The 22115-nt window shown below is 47.8% G+C and overlaps 1 protein-coding gene and 1 long non-coding RNA gene across 2 annotated transcripts in view; both read left to right on the plus strand.

The window, feature by feature from the left end:
- Positions 1-22115, plus strand: part of LOC309645412 — a 280748-nt gene that overhangs the window by 204642 nt on the left and 53991 nt on the right. The window lies entirely within an intron of this gene.
- Positions 17271-22115, plus strand: part of KIAA1755 — a gene marked incomplete at its 5' end in the record, with an annotated part of 45976 nt that continues 41131 nt past the window's right edge. The window contains one exon of the mRNA XM_082432066.1: positions 17271-17501. Coding sequence (XP_082288192.1) covers positions 17271-17501 — 231 coding nt within the window. The remainder of the gene's footprint in view (positions 17502-22115) is intronic.

The raw sequence follows: 22115 nt of genomic DNA on the forward strand, positions 1-22115 counted from the left end.
GAAAATCTTGCTGGCCCAAAAGAGAGGGCACTGCAGGGTAGCCAATTCTTAGAAATAGCAAAGGGTTTCTCCAGGAGTGTGCTTTTTACATGCAAACCAACGCATCCAGAGTCCATACCCACTACTACCCACTTTATCTAACTCTCACACACCAAACCAATACTTCCCTGCCCTAAATCATCCAGCTAATCAGGCAACTAGAGACCACCCCTACAGCCATGGAAACCCCAGTAAAGGACCTTAAACTCCCTACATCCTTGCTTCTGCCTCCAATTCACCCAGATGTCTTTCTCATGTGACCCTGAGTGGCCTGGGGCAACCCCCTTCCCTTGGAAAGTGTAAGTAATCAATTCTTTTTTCAGTGACATTAGCCTCTCTGAGTCATCACTCAGTCACCTCCATAAACTAAAATCTGTGGGTACAATCATTGAGACCGGGGGATTTGATCGGGGAGAGGCATACAGAGATCATCAAGGTAACAGTAAGGTTCTATTTCTTAAATGGACTTGTGGGTTCAAGGGCATTATCATTATTCTTCAAACTGCACATATACGCCTTTGTATTTGTGGTATATTCCACAATAAAAATGAAAAAATCCATAAGCATTTTTATTTATTATACAAGTAATGCATCGTTGCACCAACATTAATTTCTTAGTTTTGATAAATGTACTATAGTGAGGTAGGATGGCAACATTAGGGGAACTTAGGCAAAGGGTATGTTGGAATTCTTTATATTGTCTTTGCAAGTCTTCTGCAAACCTGAAATTACTTCAAAATGAAAAAGTTTTTATAAAGTACTACAGAGGGACTTTCCTGGTGGTCCAGTGGTTAAGAATCCGCCTGCCAATGCAGGGGACACAGGTTCGAGCCCTGGTCCGGGAAGATCCCACATGCCGCGGAGCAACTAAGCCCGTGCGCCACAACTACTGAGCCTGCGCTCTAGAACCCGCGTACCACAACGACTGAAGCCCACGCACCACAACTACTGAAGCCCACCCGCCTAGAGCCCGTGCTCCACAATAAGAGAAGCCACCGCAATGAGAAGCCTGCGCACCGCAACGAAGAGTAGCCCCCGCTCGCCGCAACTAGAGAAAGGCTGCACGCAGCAACGAAAACCCAACACAGCCAAAAATAAATAAATAAAATAAATAAATGTTTTAAAAAAAGACTCTGCACTTCCGTTTCAGGGGACGCGGGTTCAATCCCTGGTCGTGGAATTAAGATCCCGCATGCGCGATGTGGAAAAAAAGTACTGAAGAAGCCAAACCATGCAGGGCCTTCCTTGGAGGCCACTCTGAAGTGTTTGGATTCTGTCCTCTGAGCAACAGGGCGTCACTGGAGGGTTTTCAAAAGGTGGGGCAGAGTCCAATGGATGTGAAAAGACAAAACACAGCTTCTCATAAAAATTGAAGACAAAAAAACCCAAAAACAAACCACCGCACAGCTTCTTAAGAATTTCTGAATTGTCATAATGTGGAGGCAGAGCTTCCCCGCCGCCAGATGAAGATGGCCTTGACTGACCCTGGGCCATGTGGTCCCTGTGACGGTGGACACATGGTGGGGGGAACGCCAGAGAGAACACAGCATCTATTGATGGAGTGGACAGCGGTGGGGAGGGAGTGTCCCACAGCCGTGTCATAGGAGGGTCCTGGGGGAGATGGGGAGGAAATGGGAAGGACAGAGGCTGCCGGGGCTGGTGGGGGATTGGGAGGGAGGCCTGTGAACAGAGAGGGCTGGGGAGCCACCACCCTCAAGCCTCCTGTGTCCCTCAGCCAAGCCCTCAGCCTTCTCATACCCACCCTGCAGCTCCATCGGCTGTTCTCCTGCTTCAGCTCCCTTCCTCCCCTCCCTGACACTCATGCTGATACACCCGCCTCTTCACTCCCTCCCTCCCTTCCTCATAGCTCCCAGAAGAGGCCCAGCTCTCCACCTGGGGTCCCGCCCCCCTTTCCTGAATTTCCTTGAGTCTTCTCAGCTCATGAAATTCTTCCTCGTAAAATTAGATGAAACTTCCCTTTGATCCCAGGCCTCCCTCCAGCTATCACCCTCCACCCCCTCCCCACTCAGCCCCTGGAACCTTCCATCCCACAGATAAGAGCCACACCTTTCCTTTGGCCTACTCATCCCCTAGTGCTGCTGTCTCTCTCTCCATTACACCCCTCACCTCCTGAGGAATCATATGCTTATTGGCTTATCATCTGTCTCTCTCACTAGATCATAAGGTGATGTCATGAGCTGAATAGTTCTCCCTCCAAATTCGTATGTTGGAGTCCTAACTCCCGGTACCTCGCAGTGTGGCCTTATTTGGGGATACAGTCTTTAGAGACTTTAATCATGTTAAAATAAAGTCATGAGAGGGGGCCCTAATCCAATAGGATGGGTGTCCTTATAAAAAGGGGGAAATCTGGACACACATATACACAGGGAGAAGGCTTTGGAACATGAAGATGGCCATTCATAAAGCAGGGAGAGAGGCCTGGAATGGATTCTTCTCTCAGAGCCCTTGGGAGGAACCAACCTTGCTGACACCTTGATTTTGGATGTCCAGCTTCCAGAGCTGTGAGGAAATAAATTTCTGTTGTTTTAGCTCCGCAGTCTGTAGTATTTTGTTATGGTGGCCCTAGCAAACGAATCAGCTGACGACAGCAAGAACTTTGTTTTTCTCACTTCACTGTTTCTGGTGCCAAGAACAATGCCTGGCACACAGTAGGAACTCAATACAAGTGTCTGTTGTTTGAAGGAATGAAAGAACTCCTTTCCAAACTCAATGGACACTTCTTCCAGTCACCTGATAATTATTGTTTAAAATATATTTATTAGAATAGGGGAAACATGGAAAAGATACAAAGGGATTAAACAGTGAAAAGCATATCTGCCCAGAGATGTTCTATGAAATAAGCATCACATGCTTATGTAGATGGGTGGCCTTTGAAAGACTTCCACAAATCATTGTGTACCAAACACGCTGCTGGGCACTTGATGGTCTTACTGTCTTCACCTTGTGAAGCCAGCCTCCAAGATGACCCCCAGTGACCCCTGCCTTTATGTAAAGTCCCCTCCCACACTGAATAGGACTGACTATGATAGGATATTGTGGAAGTAACAGTGTGTGACTTCTGAGGTGAGGTCATAAGATATTGTGGCTTCCACGTGCTCTCTTGGATCACTTGCTGGGGGAGGAAGCCCATCGTCACGTTGTGAGGCTGCTCAAGCAGCGCTGTGGAGAGGCCTGCTGGGTGAGGGACTGAGGTCTCCTGACAGTAGCCAGCACCAAAGCATCAGCCATGTAAGTGCGCCAACTTGGAAGCAGGTCTGTCAGCCCCAGTCAAGCCTTCAGATAACTGTAGCCCTGGCCGCCATCTCGACTGCAACCTCGTGAGAGACTCTGAGCCAGAACAGGGCAGCTAAACCTTCCCAAATTCCTGATCCACAGCAACTGTGAGACCCAATAAATGTTCACTGTTGCTTTAAGCCCCTGAGTTGTCAGTCATTTGTTACCCAGCAGTAGATAATGAATACAGCCTTGAAGACAGCTCCACATCAGCCCATTGAGAGCAGTGTCATTCTGTTTACTGCCTGACAAAGATCCCATGGGCATATTTTAGTCCCTGATTGAATGTGTCTCTGAGCGCCCTTAACATAGCCTATCTTTCTCCCAATGAAGCATCCCCTGGCTTTACCCAAAAGACTCTCTCCTCACTTCCTTGGGTCCCAGCCCTCTGGTTCTTATTCCCTTGTGGGTGTCTATTCCACCCCTTAAACGCTGGGGCTTCCTGGGGTTCTATTCTGGGCCCTCTTTCCTTCCCATTCAACATTCATGAACCATCTCAAATGACCAATCTGTCCAGCCTCTCCCCAGCCCCTCATTATGCTGCCAACTCCCCAACCCCCTCTCTGTCTCAGATCTCTCTAGAGCCCTAGATCATCCTCCCTCTGGACAGGGGCATCCCACAGGAACGCCAGGCTCAGGAGTTAAAAAATTAAATGTATCTTTTTCCCCAGTCCTGCTCATCCAGGTCCAAGTATGCCTCCAACTAAGAGATGGTCATGCCTCCCACCTATAACCTGATGCCATCCCGGACACCTCCTTCTCTCCCAACAATAGCAACCAATCCAGCCTTGTGGATTTTGCTTCTTGGAGAGTTAGTTTAGCATTTCTTTTCTCTTCCTCATCAACCCCCTCAGTCCAGGCCACCGTCTCCTCCCACCTGGACAGCGATAGCAGCCTCCTCACTGGTCTTCCTGCTGCCATCTGCTCCATTCTCTAAATGACAGTCAAAAGGACCTTTAAAGTCTACATTTGACTTTGTCCCCTCCTCTGCTCAAATCTTTTGCTGACTTATACTTTCCATAACGAAGAAAAACAAAATTCTTAACATGTTGCATAAGTTCCTCCTTGAATTGGCCTGCACCAACATTTCTCCATCTCACTCCTGCCTCAGGACATTTGCACTTGCTACTCCCTCTTCCTAGAACACATTCCACTCAGATACTTTATGAGTCACTGCCTTGTTTCCTTTAAGTCTCCACTAATGGCCATTTTCTCCAGGAGGCCTTCCTGTCTGCCCCTCATGAAACAGGAACCCCCAGCCTCTTACCCTACTTTATATTCCTCCTCAGCACTTATCACCTCATGCATGTTATTTGCTTGTTTGCTTACCAGTTTGTGTTTTTCCCTCCTTCCCACTAGAATGTAAGTCCCATGAGCGCAAAGATTTTGTCCACTTTGTTCACTGTGCCCAAACCCAGTGCCTGAAAAAGATCCAGCATACAGCAAGCACTCAATAGATATAATCAGTGAGTGAAATTCCTACTTCTTCCTCCCTCAGATTTTGGGCTTCAGCAACACTGAACTGCTTTTGGCTGCCCAAGCACACCATGCTGTTTATCACCTCCAAGCCTTTACTCATGCTGATCCACCTTCCTGGAGGGCCCTTCCTCCGCTACATAGATATTTCATAGGATTCCTTGAAGAGTCTGCTTGGGTTATCACCTCCTCCAGGCAGCCTTCCCTGATTACTGCTCCTTTGCCTGGTTAAGTATCCTTTCCTGGGCTCCTGCAGTATCTTGGACATCTCAATGGTCAGACTTATCATTGTGCTTTTGAAGGACCCGTTTGTTGCTTGTTTGGTTATTGTGAGCATCTTGTTAGCAAACCTTCTTTCTGGTAAATTCTTAACATACAGTCTGGTAGAGTCAGCGCTGAGTGAATGCTTTTATGACTGACTGAATGCTTTTATGACTGACTGAATGAGTTGGCTTGGGTCTAGCCATAAAAATCACTGTGTGACTGTGAGCAAGTCCACGGCTCTCTGTGGACCTCAGTTTTTCTCAGTCTGTGAAACCAGGTGTCTCACCAACCAGCTGTGTTTATGAAAATATACAATTTCCAGTCCCAGCCCTGGAGGTCCTGATTCTGGAGAAGAAAGGGACTTCTGCGTGTAATATACCCCATGGGTCATTCTGCTGTGGTGACAGCTGGACACCATGGCTTCTGAGACCCCCTTCTCACTCTGCAGACCTGAGATTCTGCTTTGACAAGAAACCAGAAAGGGAAAGTGGCACTTGATAGCCCCTGTAGAATAGTCCTGGGGGATTCCCTGGGGGTGGGGGGTAGAATACAGGCAGGAAGAAAGCGACCTTCCCCCCGACCCTATTAGCACTGCAGATTGAAAGAGGAGGAAAAAAACAAGCACAGCTGCACAGGACAATTTAGCCCTTTCATTAGGAGCTAAGTTCTTGGCTGGCTGGTGGGAAGAGGCCGCAGTATGACCCTGGCCCCCTTCCTGTCGCCATTGCCATAGCACCATCTGCCCAGTTTTTTCGCACTGCCCAGGCTGTTTTACCCTAGCAAGAGGCCTGGGGTGTCCTTGGGTGGCCCTAGAGCCGTGAAGTGGGGCCACAAGGGGAAGGGGTGTTCTCATGAGAAAAGAGGGAGAAAGACCTAGAGATTTGGGGAAGGAGACATTTTAGGGCTGAGAATTCCAGGGATGAAGGTAAATCAGGCTAAGCTGTGGCTGTTGGGGGCATACATAACTTGGGAAGCCCCGTATCCTATGTTTTTGCAGCTCTGCCACTCCAAGGTGATGCGGGAGAAATTCTACCAGCCCCTCGAGCCCCACTTACCTTCTCTGTGAAATGGGTGTCCCCATAGTGGCAGCTTGGGTAATATTGTAAATAGGCCTGTTGTGTGCCTCCCATTTCCAGCACTCTGGAATTTGGGGGTAGATTCCTGGGTTAGAGGCCAGGGTAGAGGGTTTGAATCTTGACCTGCCATGGACACTCTGTGTGTCCTTGGAGAAGACTATTGCCCTCTCTGGGTATTTTTGCAAGGTAGGTGGGAGCAGAATCGAGGCTGTCTAAGGCAGTTTGTACCTCAATTACCTTATCCTTGCCCACATATCAAGAGTATTTACTATCAACAGAATTTATCACTGTTGTTGTTGACCTTAATCACCTGGCTGAGGTAGTGTTTGTCAGGTTTCTCCATGTAAAGTTACTCTTATTTTTCCTCTCCACACTGTGCTCTTTGGAAGGAAGTCACTATGTGCAGCGCACACTTTAGGAGTGACAAGTTACGCTCCATCTCCTTGAAGGTGATGGATCTACATAAATAATTTGGAATTCTTCTGCAAGGAGATTTATCTACTTTCTCCCACTTGTTTATCCACTCATTTATTTACATCAGTATAATGCTTTATTTTCTTGCTCAAACTGTCCCAGCTTTGGTCATTAGAAGCTCTTTCATTTGTTTCCTGTGTCCCTTTGACATGCTGCCATCATTGCGGGTTTTGTTTGTTTTTTAGCACTTCCTTACTTTCTGGCACTGCAAGATGATCCAGGCTCATCTTGTGTATTCCTATCCCAGTCCTAGAATAAGCCACTTTTCCAAGGAGCCCTGGTTCTTTTATTGGAGAATGGTATTAGAAACCAAGTTGTGGATGCTAGATGGGCTCATTGCTACTGGGGTGTTGTTGTTTCTAAGCCCTCTCCGCTGATGGAGCAAGGAAATAAGTGTGTATAGGCTAAATTCTGTGTACACACATATCCATACATATTTTTATATGTATCTATCAATCTACCAATCTATCTACATCTGTATCTACGTTAAGCTAAGCATGATGAGTTCATACTGTCTCCAGCTCTAACCCATTACCACATGGACCAGTCTAGTCCCTTGCTTGTCTGTAACTTCTCACTCCAGTAGTGAGAGACCTGCACCATTCTTCTTCTGATGGTCAAATTGTCTGAACTTTGGCTGATGGAAGATCTTTTAAGCTGGCTTCTTTCACTTGGCTTCACCATTCTTTGAAGGCTTTCTTGCTTCCTGACACAAGACAATTCAGGTTCACCTCGCACCTTCCCCGCACAATCCTGGAATCAGCCATTTCTCTAAGAATGTGGGTCTCCTTCAGTGGGGAATGGTATTTAGGAGCCAAGATCTGAGCAATGGGTATGCTAATTGCTATGGGAGTATTCCCTAGCCCTCTCAGTGGGCAGAGCTAGAGAATATGTGTGTGTGTGTAAAGCATGAGCTCACACTGATGTCTCCAAATAAAACTCATAGCCACAGACCCTTCCTCTGTTCCATATTTTAAACTTTCATTTCCCATAGTGAGAACCCAGGTTCCCAAATCATCAATATATTTACTCATTTCTTCTATCAGACAACAGAGATACTAGTTTCAGAATTATAACACCAATACCTTTGCCAAGTACTGCTAATTAAAGTTTCTTTGTAGTTCTCTTTGTTCTTAGAATATATCCCACTAAGAGTCTAGGAATAAGAGTTCTGTGGCCAAACTTACTTAAATTAATTGTTTTCTTTGTGTGGTTATATTATGAATTTGACATACAATTAAGCTCATTTTTTTCTCTTTGTTTTCAAGTTTACGGTCTAGGTTTTCATCTTCTCATTTAATTATATTTTTGAAAATGTAAAATGTCTACATGGTTAAAAAATCAAAACTGTATAAAAATATATTCAGAGAAGTCTCACTCCCATCTCTTTATTCTCTACTGCATTGCCGCAAACTCCTTACGAGTAACCTTTTGGGGTTGGCCAAAAAGTTCGTTTGGGTTTTTCCAAAAAACCCAAACGAACTTTTTGGCCAACCCAATAATAAGTTTCTGATTTATCCTTCCTGGGTTTCTTTTATATGATCAAATAAATAAATACATGCGGAAATATATAATTAAAAAATTTTTTCTTACATGAAATGTAGCATACTATACCTAATTGTTTACACTTGTTTTTATTTTATCTTTTGGTTTAACAATGTATGTTTTAAATCACTCCATACAGGTTCATAGAGGTCTTCCTCCCAGCTTTTATGGCTGCGTAACATTCGTTGTATGGTACCAAAATTCATTTTGCTATTACAAATAATACCTCAGTGAATAATCTTGTATGTAAGTTTTAAAATATTTGTGTAATTATAGCTTTAGAATAAATCCTAGAAGTAAGAATCCTGGGTCAGAGGGTACAGCATGTCATTCTGCTGATATTACCAAATTCCCACCAATGATGTATGAGAGTGTTTATTTGCTCAAAGGCTCATCAACATGTGTTGTCAAGCTTTTGAACTTTTGCCAGTTTGATGGATGAGAAATGGCATCTCAGTGCAGTCTGATTTGCATTGAAACTTCTCATATGTGTCAGTCCCATTCGTATATACATTTCCCCAGAAGGGCTGGGCCATTTCAAACAACCCCAGTAAACTAGATTTCAGGGTTGACCTAACCCCATGTTTGGTTGGTGGCCATGGCTGCCATCATGCCCAGGGCCAGTGGGGTCTCCACAGAGGATCGCAGCTCCTCACTCCCCCTCTCTGGTTCCTGAAGGCCACTGACCCTACCCTCAGCCCCCCACCAGGCAAGGGAGAAACTGCTTCCTCCACACAAAGAAGACTCTGAGTGAGAAGGATGACGAGGCCTCTGAGAAATGCTGACGTCTTGACCTCCTCCACAACTCAGAGGGCCAGCTGGGGCCGAGGAATGACGAAGCCAGGACCTCAGGGTGCAAAAGACTGGGGTGGGACTGCTTTTCGAGGAAGTTGGATTTGGAGACACAGGGCACCCAGTCTCCCCAGGATGATTGACACAGCCTCTTGCTTACCTCTCAGACTCAAGGCTCTCCCACTCCATCCTCCCCTACCTGGCTGCCTGTGTGACATGCCTAAAACTTAGAGATGACTACGGCACTCCTGTATTACAAACTTTTTTCGGCTTTCTAGTTCGGATCTGACCTCTACTCACTTTCTGAATAGAATCTCCCTCTCTACCTACATACCCTATATCCATCCATCCTCTCATCCATCCATCCAACCATTTATCCCTTCATCCATTCATCCATCCATCCATCTATATTAGTTATTAGTTAGATGCACAACAAATTACCTCCAACTCAGCATTTGAAACAAAAATAAATACTTATTTTTTTACACAGTTTCTGTGGATTAGGTGTTTGGAAGCAGCTTAGCTGGGTAGTTCTAGCTCAGGGTCTCTCATGAGGTTGCAATCAAGTTGTCAGCTGGGGCTGCAGCCACCCAAAGGCTTGTCGGGCTGGAAGGTCCACTTCCAAGACGGCTTGCTTGCATGGCTGCTAAGTTGAGCAACATGGTTATTGACCGAAGTCCTCAGTCCCTCGACACATGGGCGTTTCTGTAGAGCCTCCTGAGTGTCCTAACAACATGGTGGCTAGCTTCCCCCACAGCAAATGATCCAAGAGACAGCAAGGTGGAAGCCACAATGTCTTTTATGACCTAGTCTCAGAAATCACACACCGTCACTTCCTCCACATTTGATTCTTTCAAGGTAAGTCTCTAGATCCAGCCCACACTGAAGGGGGCTCCATTTTAGGAAAGGAGGAGTGTTAAGAAATTCGTGGAGACTTCCCTGGTGGTTCAGTGGTTAAGAATCCGCCTGCCAATGCAGGGGACACGGGCTCGAGCCCTGGTCCAGGAAGATCCCGCGTGCCGCGGAGCAACTAAGCCCGTGCGCCACAGCTACTGAGCCTGCACCCTAGAGTCCGCGAGCCGCAACTACTGAGCCCGCGTGCCACAACTACTGAAGCCTGCACGCCTAGAGCCCATGCTCCGCAACAAGAGAAGCCACTGCAATGAGAAGCCCACGCACGGCAACCAAGAGTAGTCCCCGCTCGCCGCAACTAGAGAAAGCCCATGCACAGCAACGAAGACCCAATGCAGCCAAAAATTAATTAATTAATTAATTAATTATTTTTAAAAAGAAAGAAATTCGTGGGCATGTTTTAGAATCACCATGCTATCCATCCACCTAGCTAACAAACATTAATTGAGCACCTGTCGTGTGCCTGGCCTTGTGAGCAACTCATAGTCCAGAACCTTGAAAAAAGCATATTATCTGGATCAGGGGTGCAAACGCAGAAGTCTGCAGGGTCCAGGAAGTAGCATGAACAAGTGAAGTGAACCAGGTGGGGACTCTGGTGAGCTGGCTACCAAGTGCCTCAGTGAAGGGAGAGGCTGCCGCCCAGCTTCAGAAGTTTATGTAAAGCCTCCTTATTTTTAGACATTGACAACTGATTTGCTTTGGTTTTTTTTAAACCTTCTATTTGCCTGGTTTGGCTCATATGCCACCAGTTTGCAGCCACATTGAATTTTCTCAGTGTTCTTCCCAAACATTCATTTATTCATCACAAACATTTGTATGCACGGGGCCCCTTTCACACATTACAGATATTACCTGCCATCAGCCCCTGCACACCTTGTTTCTTTCTCCCCACAGTGAACTCCTATTCTTCCTTCACAACCCCGGTGCCAGTGTCCCTCCTCTGGGAAAACTCCTTGGACCCCACCTCTAGGGGGTGTTACTGGTTCCCTCCTCTAGGCTCCTAGCATATTTGTGTCCACAGCTCCATTCTAGCACTTTCCTGCTTCCTTTACCAGAAAGTGAGCTCCTGAGGGATGAATGAAAAGACAGGTGCTGCTGAGCAGAGCGGGGAAGATCGCCTGGGGCCACCAGGCAGGGCTTCCCGGAGGAGGTGGTCCTGGGAGGACGAACAGGACTTGCAAAAAGGGGATCCCCTGGTGAGGGGAAGAGGATGAGCAAAACGACAGAGGCAGGAAGGCGTAGGTCATGCCTGAGGCTGACAGAGGCCCAGCTCCTTCCTCCTTGGACCTCCCCTCAGCTGGGGGGCTCTTGGCTGCCTCCCCAGATGGTGAGGTGCGAGGTCTGCAGGCCCTGAGGAGCTCCAAGTGGCCAGGGACGGGGGGAGATGGCTGGAACGAGAAACCCAACTCCTGGATGAGTCATCCATGGAGCCAATCCTACAATAACAAGAAAGGGCTGGACTAGGAGGAAAAGAGATGGGGGGTGGGGGGCTAATGGATGGACTGAGGGAAGCAGGATGGCCCTCGGTGCCCCCTGCCTTGGGGTCTCCAGCCTCAAGTTCCCCTGGGGCCTTGGCTCCTGGTTTCCACTACCCTTGGAGCTAGACACTTCTCCAGCCCTCCATAGCCCCCTTGCTGGTGGGTGTCCCTTCAGCCCCTGCCTTCCTTCTACTGTGTTCTCTACCCAGCAGCTAGAGGAATCTTGGGAAAAAAAAGCTGATCACATTACTCCCTCCTCAATTCCCTCCATGGTTTTTCAGGACTCTAAGGAGGCAATTCATACTCTCTGTGATCTGCAGAACCCTGCCCACCTCTCCCACTTCCCGTGTCCCTGTCCCCCTCACTCTGCCTCTTTTGTGCCTTCAACCCGCTCTCCTGCCACAGGACTTCTGCATGTGCTGTTCCCTCTGACTGTAATGCTCTTCCCTGCCTTCTTTCATTAGTTAATGCTTCCTCTCTTGTCAGATATCAGCTTAAGCATCCAGGGCACCTCTCCCAGACCCCTAGAATCTACTGGGTTCCTTTGATATGTACTCTTTTTTCTCTTTAACAACAATACCCCCATTTGTATGAAGTGTTCATTATTAAGATTTGATCCCTTACCACACTGTGTGCTACACGAGGGCAGGGACTCTCTGTTATGTTCACCCTGCTACTCCAGCTCCCAGTACACACGCTGTCCCTGGAATAGAGTGGGCAATCAATCAGTGCATCTCAGGAACCACTATCCCGTGCAGGACATGAAAAGTGCTTGTGGCTATTGCCTCACAACAGGCAAGGGAGGGAGCCAAAGCAGAGGCTACTGGTTCCATTGTACAGCCAAGAAAACTGAGGTTCAGAGAATTTAGGCAAACCCCCATGATCCCCCAGGGAGGTAGTGGGCAACCAGGGACTTGAACTCAGGGCCCTTACATATATATCATGGGCTCCTCTACCATGGAGCAGTTTTAAGAGCAGACCAAGTAAGAAAGATAGTAGTCCTGGCTGGGCAGTGTGACACTGTGTGAGTCACCCCTCTCTGGGTGGATCTCCCTGCTGTAAATTAGGACAGTTAAACAAGTTAAGTTTTAAGTTTCATGGGCCCTGAGAGGTTTTGTTCTCATGGATTTCCTTCTCTGTCCCTGCTACCAGATTGTGGGCATCCTAGGAGAAGTTGGGACAGTGTCTAGGGTACCTGTGTGTCCACAGGCGTCCTCCACTCCCAAAGCAAGACCTGGTATCAGGGAGCTCACTTAAACATCATGTTTTCCCCTGCAAGAAGAGAAGGTCATTGAGGGAGAAAACCATGTCTTTTCTGTCTTTTTTCTTCCTACTATTTATGAAGTGGGCAATGATCATCAAAGCTTTTGTTGGCTTAACCTGCATTTCCATCTCCCTCCTTCTGGTTTCTTTGAGAAGTTCTCCCCACTCCATGCAGTCCTGGTAGAGCTACCACCATGTGTTCCCACCTGAGGAGTGGGCACAAAATCTATTCTGACCAATCAGATTACCCTTGTTACCCTGACCATAGTGATTGGTTCAGGAATTGACATGTGACCCAAGCAAGGCCAATCAGGATCTTCCCTAGAATTAGTATATAGATGTAGGGGAAAAAATTTGTTGTCATTGTACTAGGACCTGAGTAAGCCTGGAGTTCCTGGAGGCCTTCTTCCTTGGCCACAGGAAAAAAACCACCAGAAGAATGATGACAGAGCTCTGGCACCAGTTCTCACTTTTAAGACCCTAAATCCCTTTTTTATTTAAACTAGGTTGAGTTGAACTTCTGTCATTTACAATCAAGAGTCCTTGATGGGTAAGGCCAATTTCATCCAAGGGAGGCAATGGGTTATGTTACTGTGCCCTTCAGCCTCCCTGTTCTGAGTCGCTCTTGGCCCCCAGCCCTCACAATCATCTCTGTGCCACCCGCTACTGTCAGCGTCAGAGAAGAGGAGCAAACCACTCCTTTCCAACCCAGACTTACGCAGCTCAGTGCTGTGTTAGTTGCAGCCTCTGAGAAACAGAAGCCAGAAACAGAGTTAGAAGTGCAAGGGATTCATTGGGGGTGGTGCTTGTGAGGAGGATAAAGGGGAGAGGGAGCAGGGAGAGTCAAGGAAGAGCCTTCAAACCATGCCACAGGTTCGACATCTGTGAAACGAAAGGGGGAGGAAAGAAGGACTGGCTAGAAAGAACTTCGGCCTGTGCTAGAGCACTGAGGAAGTCTCAGCCAGCCCAATGGGGAGCTCTGGAACAGAGGCTGTTTACAGAAGAGTCCCATATCAGGCGGAAGGGGTAAACCCGTGTACACAGTGTGCTCAACCAGGGGCTGCCTAGGAAGCATATGGCCTCAGTCACAAGCTGTATCCTGAGTCATCCACAACTCACCGAACTTCCTGCAGCAGGCTTTCTGTTGAAGGGACATGTGAGTGGCACACTCCATGGCTGATACAATACCTTGGAACCTACTCATTTTAGTAAGGGTGTGTAGGGGGCAAGATTCAAACCCAAGCCTTCTGTCTGCAGAGCCTGTGTCTTCTCCAGTGTCAATCTTCCTTGTACATTAGGGACCACAGATGGTAAATAAGCCTTGTCTGTAGTGCCAGCTCATATTGATTGGTAGCAGCTGCCTGAGTTCTGTGTTGAGGAGGATTCTGAGGATGCTTTTAGGTTCAGCAGCAAGTTCCATGATTGATTAATGATGTCTGCTGTGGGTAGGAGAGGGGTGAATGTACACACGTGTGCCAAGTATTTGCTATCCTGATAGTAGTAACAAATAAATATTTATTGAATGAATAAATTCTGAATCCCATGACATTTTAAAGAAATTAGGAAACTGTCTTCCCCCAAGTAAGACTGTCCCTTGATGAGATGTCCTGGTATCTGGCCCTGGGAATCTCAGAATCATAGGTAGAGCTGCCACTTGCCAGGGACCTATTATACGCCAGGCACTGTGTGAAGCCCTTTCAATGCATTATCTCATTGGATTCTCACTAAAATCTCATGAGGAGAGGATTATAACCTCCATTTTATGCTGAGGGTACTGTGGCCTCAATCTGTGCAAGGCTACTCAGCACATCAGTAGCAGAGCCCATTTTCACATCCCTTCCCGGTTTTCTCCACTCTACCATACGTAAGACTGGTGATGGATTTTGTTATTTCTCCAAATTCAGTGTAGCAAGTAGAGCAAGATTCAGTTATTCATTTACCAAAGAGAGAGGAAATGAATACTTGAATAGTCTTTGGAAAATCCTTTGGAAATTTCCTGAGAGATGAATCAAATCCAATCCAGCAGTTAAGCCCGTGTATTTAGAGGCTGATTTCACAGCCATTCGTCCCTAACATAAACATCACCATTTTATGTGTTGTATATTAATTCTGCTGTGTACCAGACACAATGCAAAGCACCTTACACTCGTTAATTTACTTAATCCCCAGCATGATCCTATGAGGAAGTAAATATTATTCTCTCTGGCTTACAAAGGATGAAGTTGAGACTCAGGAAGGTGAACTTATTTGAGGTCACACACAATATGAGGCCAAGGGTGTATGGATATGTATGTGTGTGTACATTTTTGGTTGGATGTGGACTTGAACCATCTAAGTAGAAAGTATTTTTGGAAGAACATGTGATAGTAATAAAGTTGCAAAGAATGTCAAGAGACCCAAGGAATGGACTTTATAATGAGCACTTGTGGTTTATATGCAATTTCAGATCCATTCCCACCCTTCATATGCAACCTAATTTCCTTTTGGATGACCAGCTGTTCCTGGTATGTTCAGGGTTAGTGGAACCTTGGGCACGTGGCCCAATGAGCATCTCTCTTTTAAGTCTTTGAACCTGTCAAGGAGAGACGCATAGCTTGGGATTCATTGTGGTAGCACAGGAAGGTAGTTCGTACCATCATTTCTAGAAATGGATAGCCTTGTCCAATTTTGGACTCCACAGTTAACTCCTATCCAACTTTAGGCAAGCTACATAACCTCTCTGTGCCCCAGTTTTTTTTTCTTCATCTGTAAAATGAGGACAATAATAGAATCTTCATCATAATTCTGTATTACACACTTAGAGAAGTACCTGACACAAGGAAAGTTCTACCTTGGTGTGTTTGTCTGTCTTGATGTAATTCCATCGTTCATCAAGGGTTTACAACTCATTCCTGCCAATGAGACTCCTGGAGCATCTCACTTATCTTGTGCTTTTCAGAGGATGGACCCTAGCCTTCTCGCTGATTCTGTGAGCACCTGATACTCCACTAGTCCTTCATTTCTCTGCCTAACTAACTCACACTCAGTCCTGCTGCCGGCAAACCCAGAACACTAGATGTCATGTCAATTCTGTCTCACTGCAAAGCTGGAACTCTAGAACCTCCAAGTTACGATCCCCCCAACTCCCAGCGGAATTCTGCACCTGACATCAACAAGTCTGTTCTCTCGAAAACTCGGGTCTGGAGTAGTGATACCAAAACCATCCAGACTGGCTCTTGCAGGTTGGAGAGGGTTTATTTGATTGCTGAATACATACCATCGAGGGATTCCCCCAGGCTGAATGGCACGGTGGAGCTAGTGGGGATTCTTAGTTCCGAATTAACAATGAACAAATGGAGGTCCAGGGATGTGAAGGGACTTGTTAAAAGTTACCTAGCAGGGGACACGGGTTCGAGCCCTGGTCTGGGAGGATCCCACATGCCGCGGAGCAACTAGGCCCGTGAGCCACAACTACTGAGCTTGCGCGTCTGGAGCTTGTGCTCCGCAATAGGAGAGGCCGCGACGGTGAGAGGCCCACGCATCGTGATGAAGAGTGGCCCCCCACTCGCCACAACTAGAGAAGGCCCTCGCACAGAAACGAAGACCCAACACAGCCAAAATAAATAAATAAATAAATAGCGTTCCCTTTAAAAAAAAAAAAAGTTACCTAGCAAGATGGAATGGCTCCTAGCTCGGGTTCTATCTGCTAAAAGACTGGTTAACCTATGTGGGTTGGGAGGTGGGCTGTGAAGGTTGCTTGGACTTTGAACTTAAACCCTTACTACTATACTCTGCTTTCAGTTCTTCACTTACTCCCAATTTTTTTAAGCTTAGTACCACCTCAGGGCCTTTGTACATGCTTTTTTTTTTGCCTGGAACTCTGATTCTCCCCCCCACCCCATCCCCCACTCTTCACCTAATTCCTTCCCCCTTTAGATCTAGGCTTCTCTCTTCCTTCCTAGACCACCAGCTCTAGGCTGATCCCCCTACTGTGCCCAATGCTAACATTTGTCTGTTTCCTTATTAGCAGTTCCCACACTCAGGTATTACTTTTTTCTGTTTTTCCGTTTCTTGCCAATCTTCTCCACTAGGTTGTACATTACCTGAGGGCAGGGGCTCTGTCTTGCCCTGGCTCAGTGCTTGGTACAATGTTTGATAAAGTAATGGGTGAATCCGAGAGTCATCCAACCAGAAATAACTTTAGTTATCGTCTAGTTTCCCAGTCTCCCTCCAAAGCTGAGGCCTAGCAGGGAACAATGGCTTGGCCACAGTCACACAGCCAGTCACTATTTGAAAGAAACAAGACCAGAGCTCACAAACAGCCACCATCATCTCTAAGCCACGAGTTGGGTGGTCATGGTGGGGTGTAGGTGGGCTTCACAGGGGAAGGGCTTTGGGACATATGCTTACTCCTCGCCACCAAATCTAAGAGGCAGGTACTATCATCACCATCGTCACCACCATCATCATCACCATCATCACCATCACCATCAGCATCCCCATCTTACAGATGAGGAAACTGAGACTTATAAGAGTTGGTGACTTGCTGGAATGCCCCAACAGGCAAGTGCATGAGGAAGAGATTCGACCCCTGTTCTGAATCCGAAGTCAGTACGCGCTTCACCCAGTGTCTGGACTGCGCTGGAGCCTCGTTCTGTAAAATGGGCGCTTCCCGGGGATGGGCGGGCTACGAGACAAGGGAGGCGGGAGCGCGGGGAAGGAGAGAGGAGCAGCGCTGGCTCGAGTTCCCCTTGGCAGCCGCGCGGCCCTAGGCCGGGAGGGGGGCGTCTGGTTCTCATCACACGCCGCGGCGGGCGGGGTGGGGGAAAGGCGCCAGCTCCGAGGGGCGACCATTGGCCGCCGCCGGGTCCCACGCGGGGAGCAGCCCCCGCCCCTGCGGCCGCCCTCGGTGATGGCCCAGCCGGCGCCGCCCGCGGCTCTTCCCGTCTCTCCCTGTCTCCAGTCTCGGTCTCCGCGCGTCTCTCCCGCACCCCTTCTCTCTGTCTCTCTCACCGTCTCCCCAGCTCCTCTCGGAGATGAGGCAGGGGTCGGCGCCCAGGGCCAGCCCGCTCCGCCCGCTCCAGGGCTAGGCGGGGGGCCGGGGGCTGCACCGGACAGACCGACGCGCGGACCGGACCCAGTGAGCCGTCGCCCAGGAGAGGAGCAGCCGCCGCCGCCACCGCTTGCACCCCGTCACCATGGTAACGCCTGCCAAGGCCTGGACCACCTGGCTCTGTCCCCTTTTGATGGGGCACAGCCCTCGAGGGGCTGTCCAGGGCAGATCCCCTACCTTTGACACTGAGACAACCCTCAATTCCTGGCTAGGGGTCTGTGCTTAACTGCCTCCACCAGCAGGGGAAGGGTGGAGGGTGCAGGAATCCGTCTCTGGCAACGATGTCCTCGCCATCTGTCCATGTGTGAAGTGGATGGAGTAAGATTGGATGTCTGGTAAACTTTGATACTGCCCCATCCCATAGCACAGATCAGAGCTGGAAACCTACCTCTGGTCCTTGGACAAACTTGGGGTGGTGTTGCATTTCAGACTTGGGGCTGAGGGTCAGATATGCCCACTGTTGCCACACGAGTTTGGATGGGGATGGGGGTTAAAGTCCTCTCTCAGCCCAGTCAGGCAGCACAGGGCAAGGAGGGTTAGGGTACAGAGTGGAGAGGAGGGAATTGCTCACCAAAACTTGGGGTGGTGTTGCTCCTTTAGACTCAGGGCAGCAGTGTCAGATCTGCACATGGGCCCGACATGAGGTGCTCCCATGGGAACTGGGTGGGGAGGTAGGCCTAGGAGAGGGGGAGGACAGAGGGCAATACCCCGCACCGTGTCTTCCTAGGCTGGCACCTCAAGAAGGTTGCGGTGTTGTGTGTTTGTGTTTGTGTTTGTGTCAATATCTGGTAACAGAAAATGAAAGAAAAGCCTGTTAGCAGGGAATCTCAGCCCAGCTCCAGCCAGGCCGAGGAGCCCCAGGCCGGTTCACAGGAACAGTAGGGATTTGGAAAAGGACTGTGGGGACAGGTCATGGCTTTAGCCCCTGGACTGTGATCGACCAGGTTGAATTTGTGTCGTTTGAATTTGTGCACACGCAGAATTCTATACAGACATGTTCACACATACACACAGAGAGCATCCAAACATGCTCCCACTGACTCACACGGCTGAATACATGTGCCCTCTCACACACGAGCCGTGTCCACTTGCTCTCCCAGATTGCTGGAATATGAGCATACACCTGCATACATACTACAGACATAACTGCAAAACCAGGCTCCTAAATCCGTGTACCGCAGGGCAGGTGTACACACACGTTACTCTTGGAGCTGTTTGGCAGTAATCATCATAAGCTAATGGTTATTCACGTCTCACCACAGGCAAGGCTCTGAGCTGGGCAGTTTACCTGCGGGAGATCACGTAACTCACACCTACTCTAACAGTAAACCTGCTGGTGTCTCCATCCAACAGATGGAGACCCAAGGCTCTGGGAACTTAACTGGCTGCCCAGGGTCACTCTACCAGGAAGTGGCAGTTAGGACAGCCTGAATTCTGAACCTGACTCGGCTGTCATGGCCACCCCAGAGCCACCTGCACCAAGTGGTGTTTGCCAAATTTGCCTGGCTTCAGACTTAACCCAATTATTAGCTTTCGAATCCAGAAATTCCTCGCTGAACTCCAGACCCCTCAGATCAAGGGTCAGGCACTGGGTGGCTCCTCTCAAAGGGTGAACAACTCTTTTCTGAATGGGAGTGAGGGACAAGTTTTCCTCCCACCTTTGTCTTTAAATATTAAAGGTTGTCACCTGCCCATCTCTCTGGCATCACCTCTATACTCCAGCCACTCTGACTTTGGTTCAGAGCCTCTTGTGTTTCGTGCTCCCTCCTGCCACAGGGCCTTTGCACATCCTGTTCCTGCTAAGTGGAACACCTTCCCCTAATGAATTCCTATTCATCCTGTGAATCTCCACCCAAATGTCACCTCCTCAGGAAAGCCTTTCCCGATTCCCCTGACTTTCACGCTAGCATGCTGTATATCTCTCCTTCATGGTACCCAGCACAGTTGTAATGCTTGTGGGGCAATTTGATTAATGGCTATTTAGTGTTCTGGGGCAGCCCAAGGTCAGAGCATCTTATGACAGGGATGTAGGGTTTATCCCATCCCACATTTCTGAAATTTCAGTATCATCATAACAAATTTTGCATATCCACTTACTGGATAAGGTATTATAAAAAAATTATAAAATTTACTACTTATTATTTGCTTAATATTTTTCTTTAAATCAACTTACTTTATAAACTGAAAAATATATTTAAATAGGAAATTTTATATCATGACCAGGAAAAATCAGTATTCATTGTCATAAATAGAAAGTAACTGTAAAAATACATACAATGAAGGCAAATATATGTTAGAAAATTCTGGCTCAATCAAGTTGGCTATGGATGATTCTAAGCCTAAGGACGATTTTCTTTTTCTTAAAAGGAGTAATAACTAAGTGTCTGAGAGGTGTTCAAGATATACTGGCACTGAACTTTCTCTTTGATGTCATCAAGAGGACTAGGAGAGAATTGGAGTAACTTTCTTACTGCGATTTCACGTCAAGTTCGTGGCCTCCCCACATCGTCTTATGGGCCACCTGTGATCCCATCGCATGCTTTGAGAAAAACTGATTGAGTCCAATTCAGTTCATTCAACATTGCCAAAGTACTTACCTCATGGTGGTCCCCCAAAGTACCTACTGTGTGCCACGCCCTGTGTAAGGATCAGGGCCTGGAGATGAGTCAGCCCTGCTCCCTGCCTGGGGGGCTTGCAGTCCCTGGTGAAGGCAGACCATTCCCTGAGAATTCTGTGCTGTATGATGGGTAGTGGGAGTCTGTGCCTTTGCCTAGAAGCACATGTATCATGAAAAAGAGATGCGGGTCGAGCAGGGCTCTGAAGGGTGGGAAAGAGCTCACCCAGTCTGGAGAGGGGTGAGTGGGAGTTCAGGCAGTGCTTCCCAAAGTGAGGAACCCACCATGGGTCCTAGGAGGGGAGACTTTTGATGGCACTTAGATGCGCACTTTTTATATAGCTTTTCATCTTAATGGGTGTTAGGAAGTGGTTTAAACAGCACAATCACATGATAATAAATACAAATAAATTTAAGTTGAAAATGAAGTGACAAAAAGACTAACATGAAGTAAAGAATTAATATTAAGGAAACAATAAATTAGGTTAGGTGAACAGCAAGAAAAACTCATGAATGCGACGTATGGGTCTTTGGGAAGCCCCAAGCTACAGTGTTGTGTGTATTAGACATAGGAAGGGTATGCTGGGTGTAGATTGATGGGCCACTAATGCCAGGCTGAGTTGCTCAGGCAATGGGGAGCCACTCAAGATCGTTGAGCAGTAGAGGGTCACAGTTGGATCTGTGTGTTAGAAAGGCTATTGTCGTGGCCAAAGGGGAGCCTGGCCTGGTGGCAGGGAGCCCGGGGAAGAGGCAGAGGAACTGGGAGTTATGTGGGCAGGTTTATACTCCAGCTCTACCACTTACTTGGGCTCAGTTTCTTAATCTGTAAAATGGGAATAAATATACCCATTCCCGTAGAGTTGTTGGGAAGATGAAATAAAAGAATGTACAAAAAGTTCTTAGGATAAGGCATGCCACAGAAGCCTTGCTCAGTAAAAAAGAAGCTCTAGTAAAATTGTTATTATCCTTATGTGGTTTAGGTGGGGGATGGTGAGCCCCAGGGCAGAGGCAAAAGGGATAAGAGGGAAAGGAACAAACACAAAACTAAGGCCCAGAGAGGTGAACTGACTTGCTCAAGGTCACACAGATGATACATAACAAAGCTGGACTTGAATGTGGGTCTTCTAACGCCCACTTGCTTCTCAGTTCACTGCATCTGGGTTGTTTTTCCAGTTTCTGAAAGGTTTTATTAAGGAGCCAATTCTCACTCATACTTCCACCCACACAAAAAAGGATTTAAAGCAGGAGAAGCTTTAGTTGGATGTGAGCAATAACTTCCTGGCAGCCAGAGCAACAGAACGCTGGGTTTAGACTTTCCATCCTGGAGAAGTTCAAGAGGAGGGCCCCCAGTAGTTGAGCCTGGTGGTCGCAGCTTGACACCCACTGGGCTGCATCTGGCTCACAGATGTGTTTGGTTTGGCCAACCTTTAAAATTTTGGGAGGTTTTACTAAAATTTCAATAGACCTGGCAATGCTGGGCAAAGGCAACTCTTGGCTGGAGCTGATGAGATGCGGTGTGCGCCCCAGGCCCCACCACTCCCTATTGTTTCCCTGACACTGAGGCCGACTGTCAGGGGCCACTTACCAAGAGGCTAGAGGGGTTATTTTCTCACACTTGGACCAATTCCGTCTTCCATGTCAACTCTCAGGCCCCCGTAGGCATTTGTATTTGTGGCTGCTGGTTTAGACCCTCCCTGGACCTGAGTAGGGAGATGGATGAGACAGACCTTTGTAACCTTTCTCACCAACTGTGAGTTAACTGATCCCATTTGGGAACCATCCCAGCTCCAAACCTT

This window comes from Balaenoptera physalus, assembly GCF_965194825.1.
Source record: "Balaenoptera physalus genome assembly, chromosome: 16".
NCBI classification, from domain to species: domain Eukaryota; kingdom Metazoa; phylum Chordata; class Mammalia; order Artiodactyla; family Balaenopteridae; genus Balaenoptera; species Balaenoptera physalus.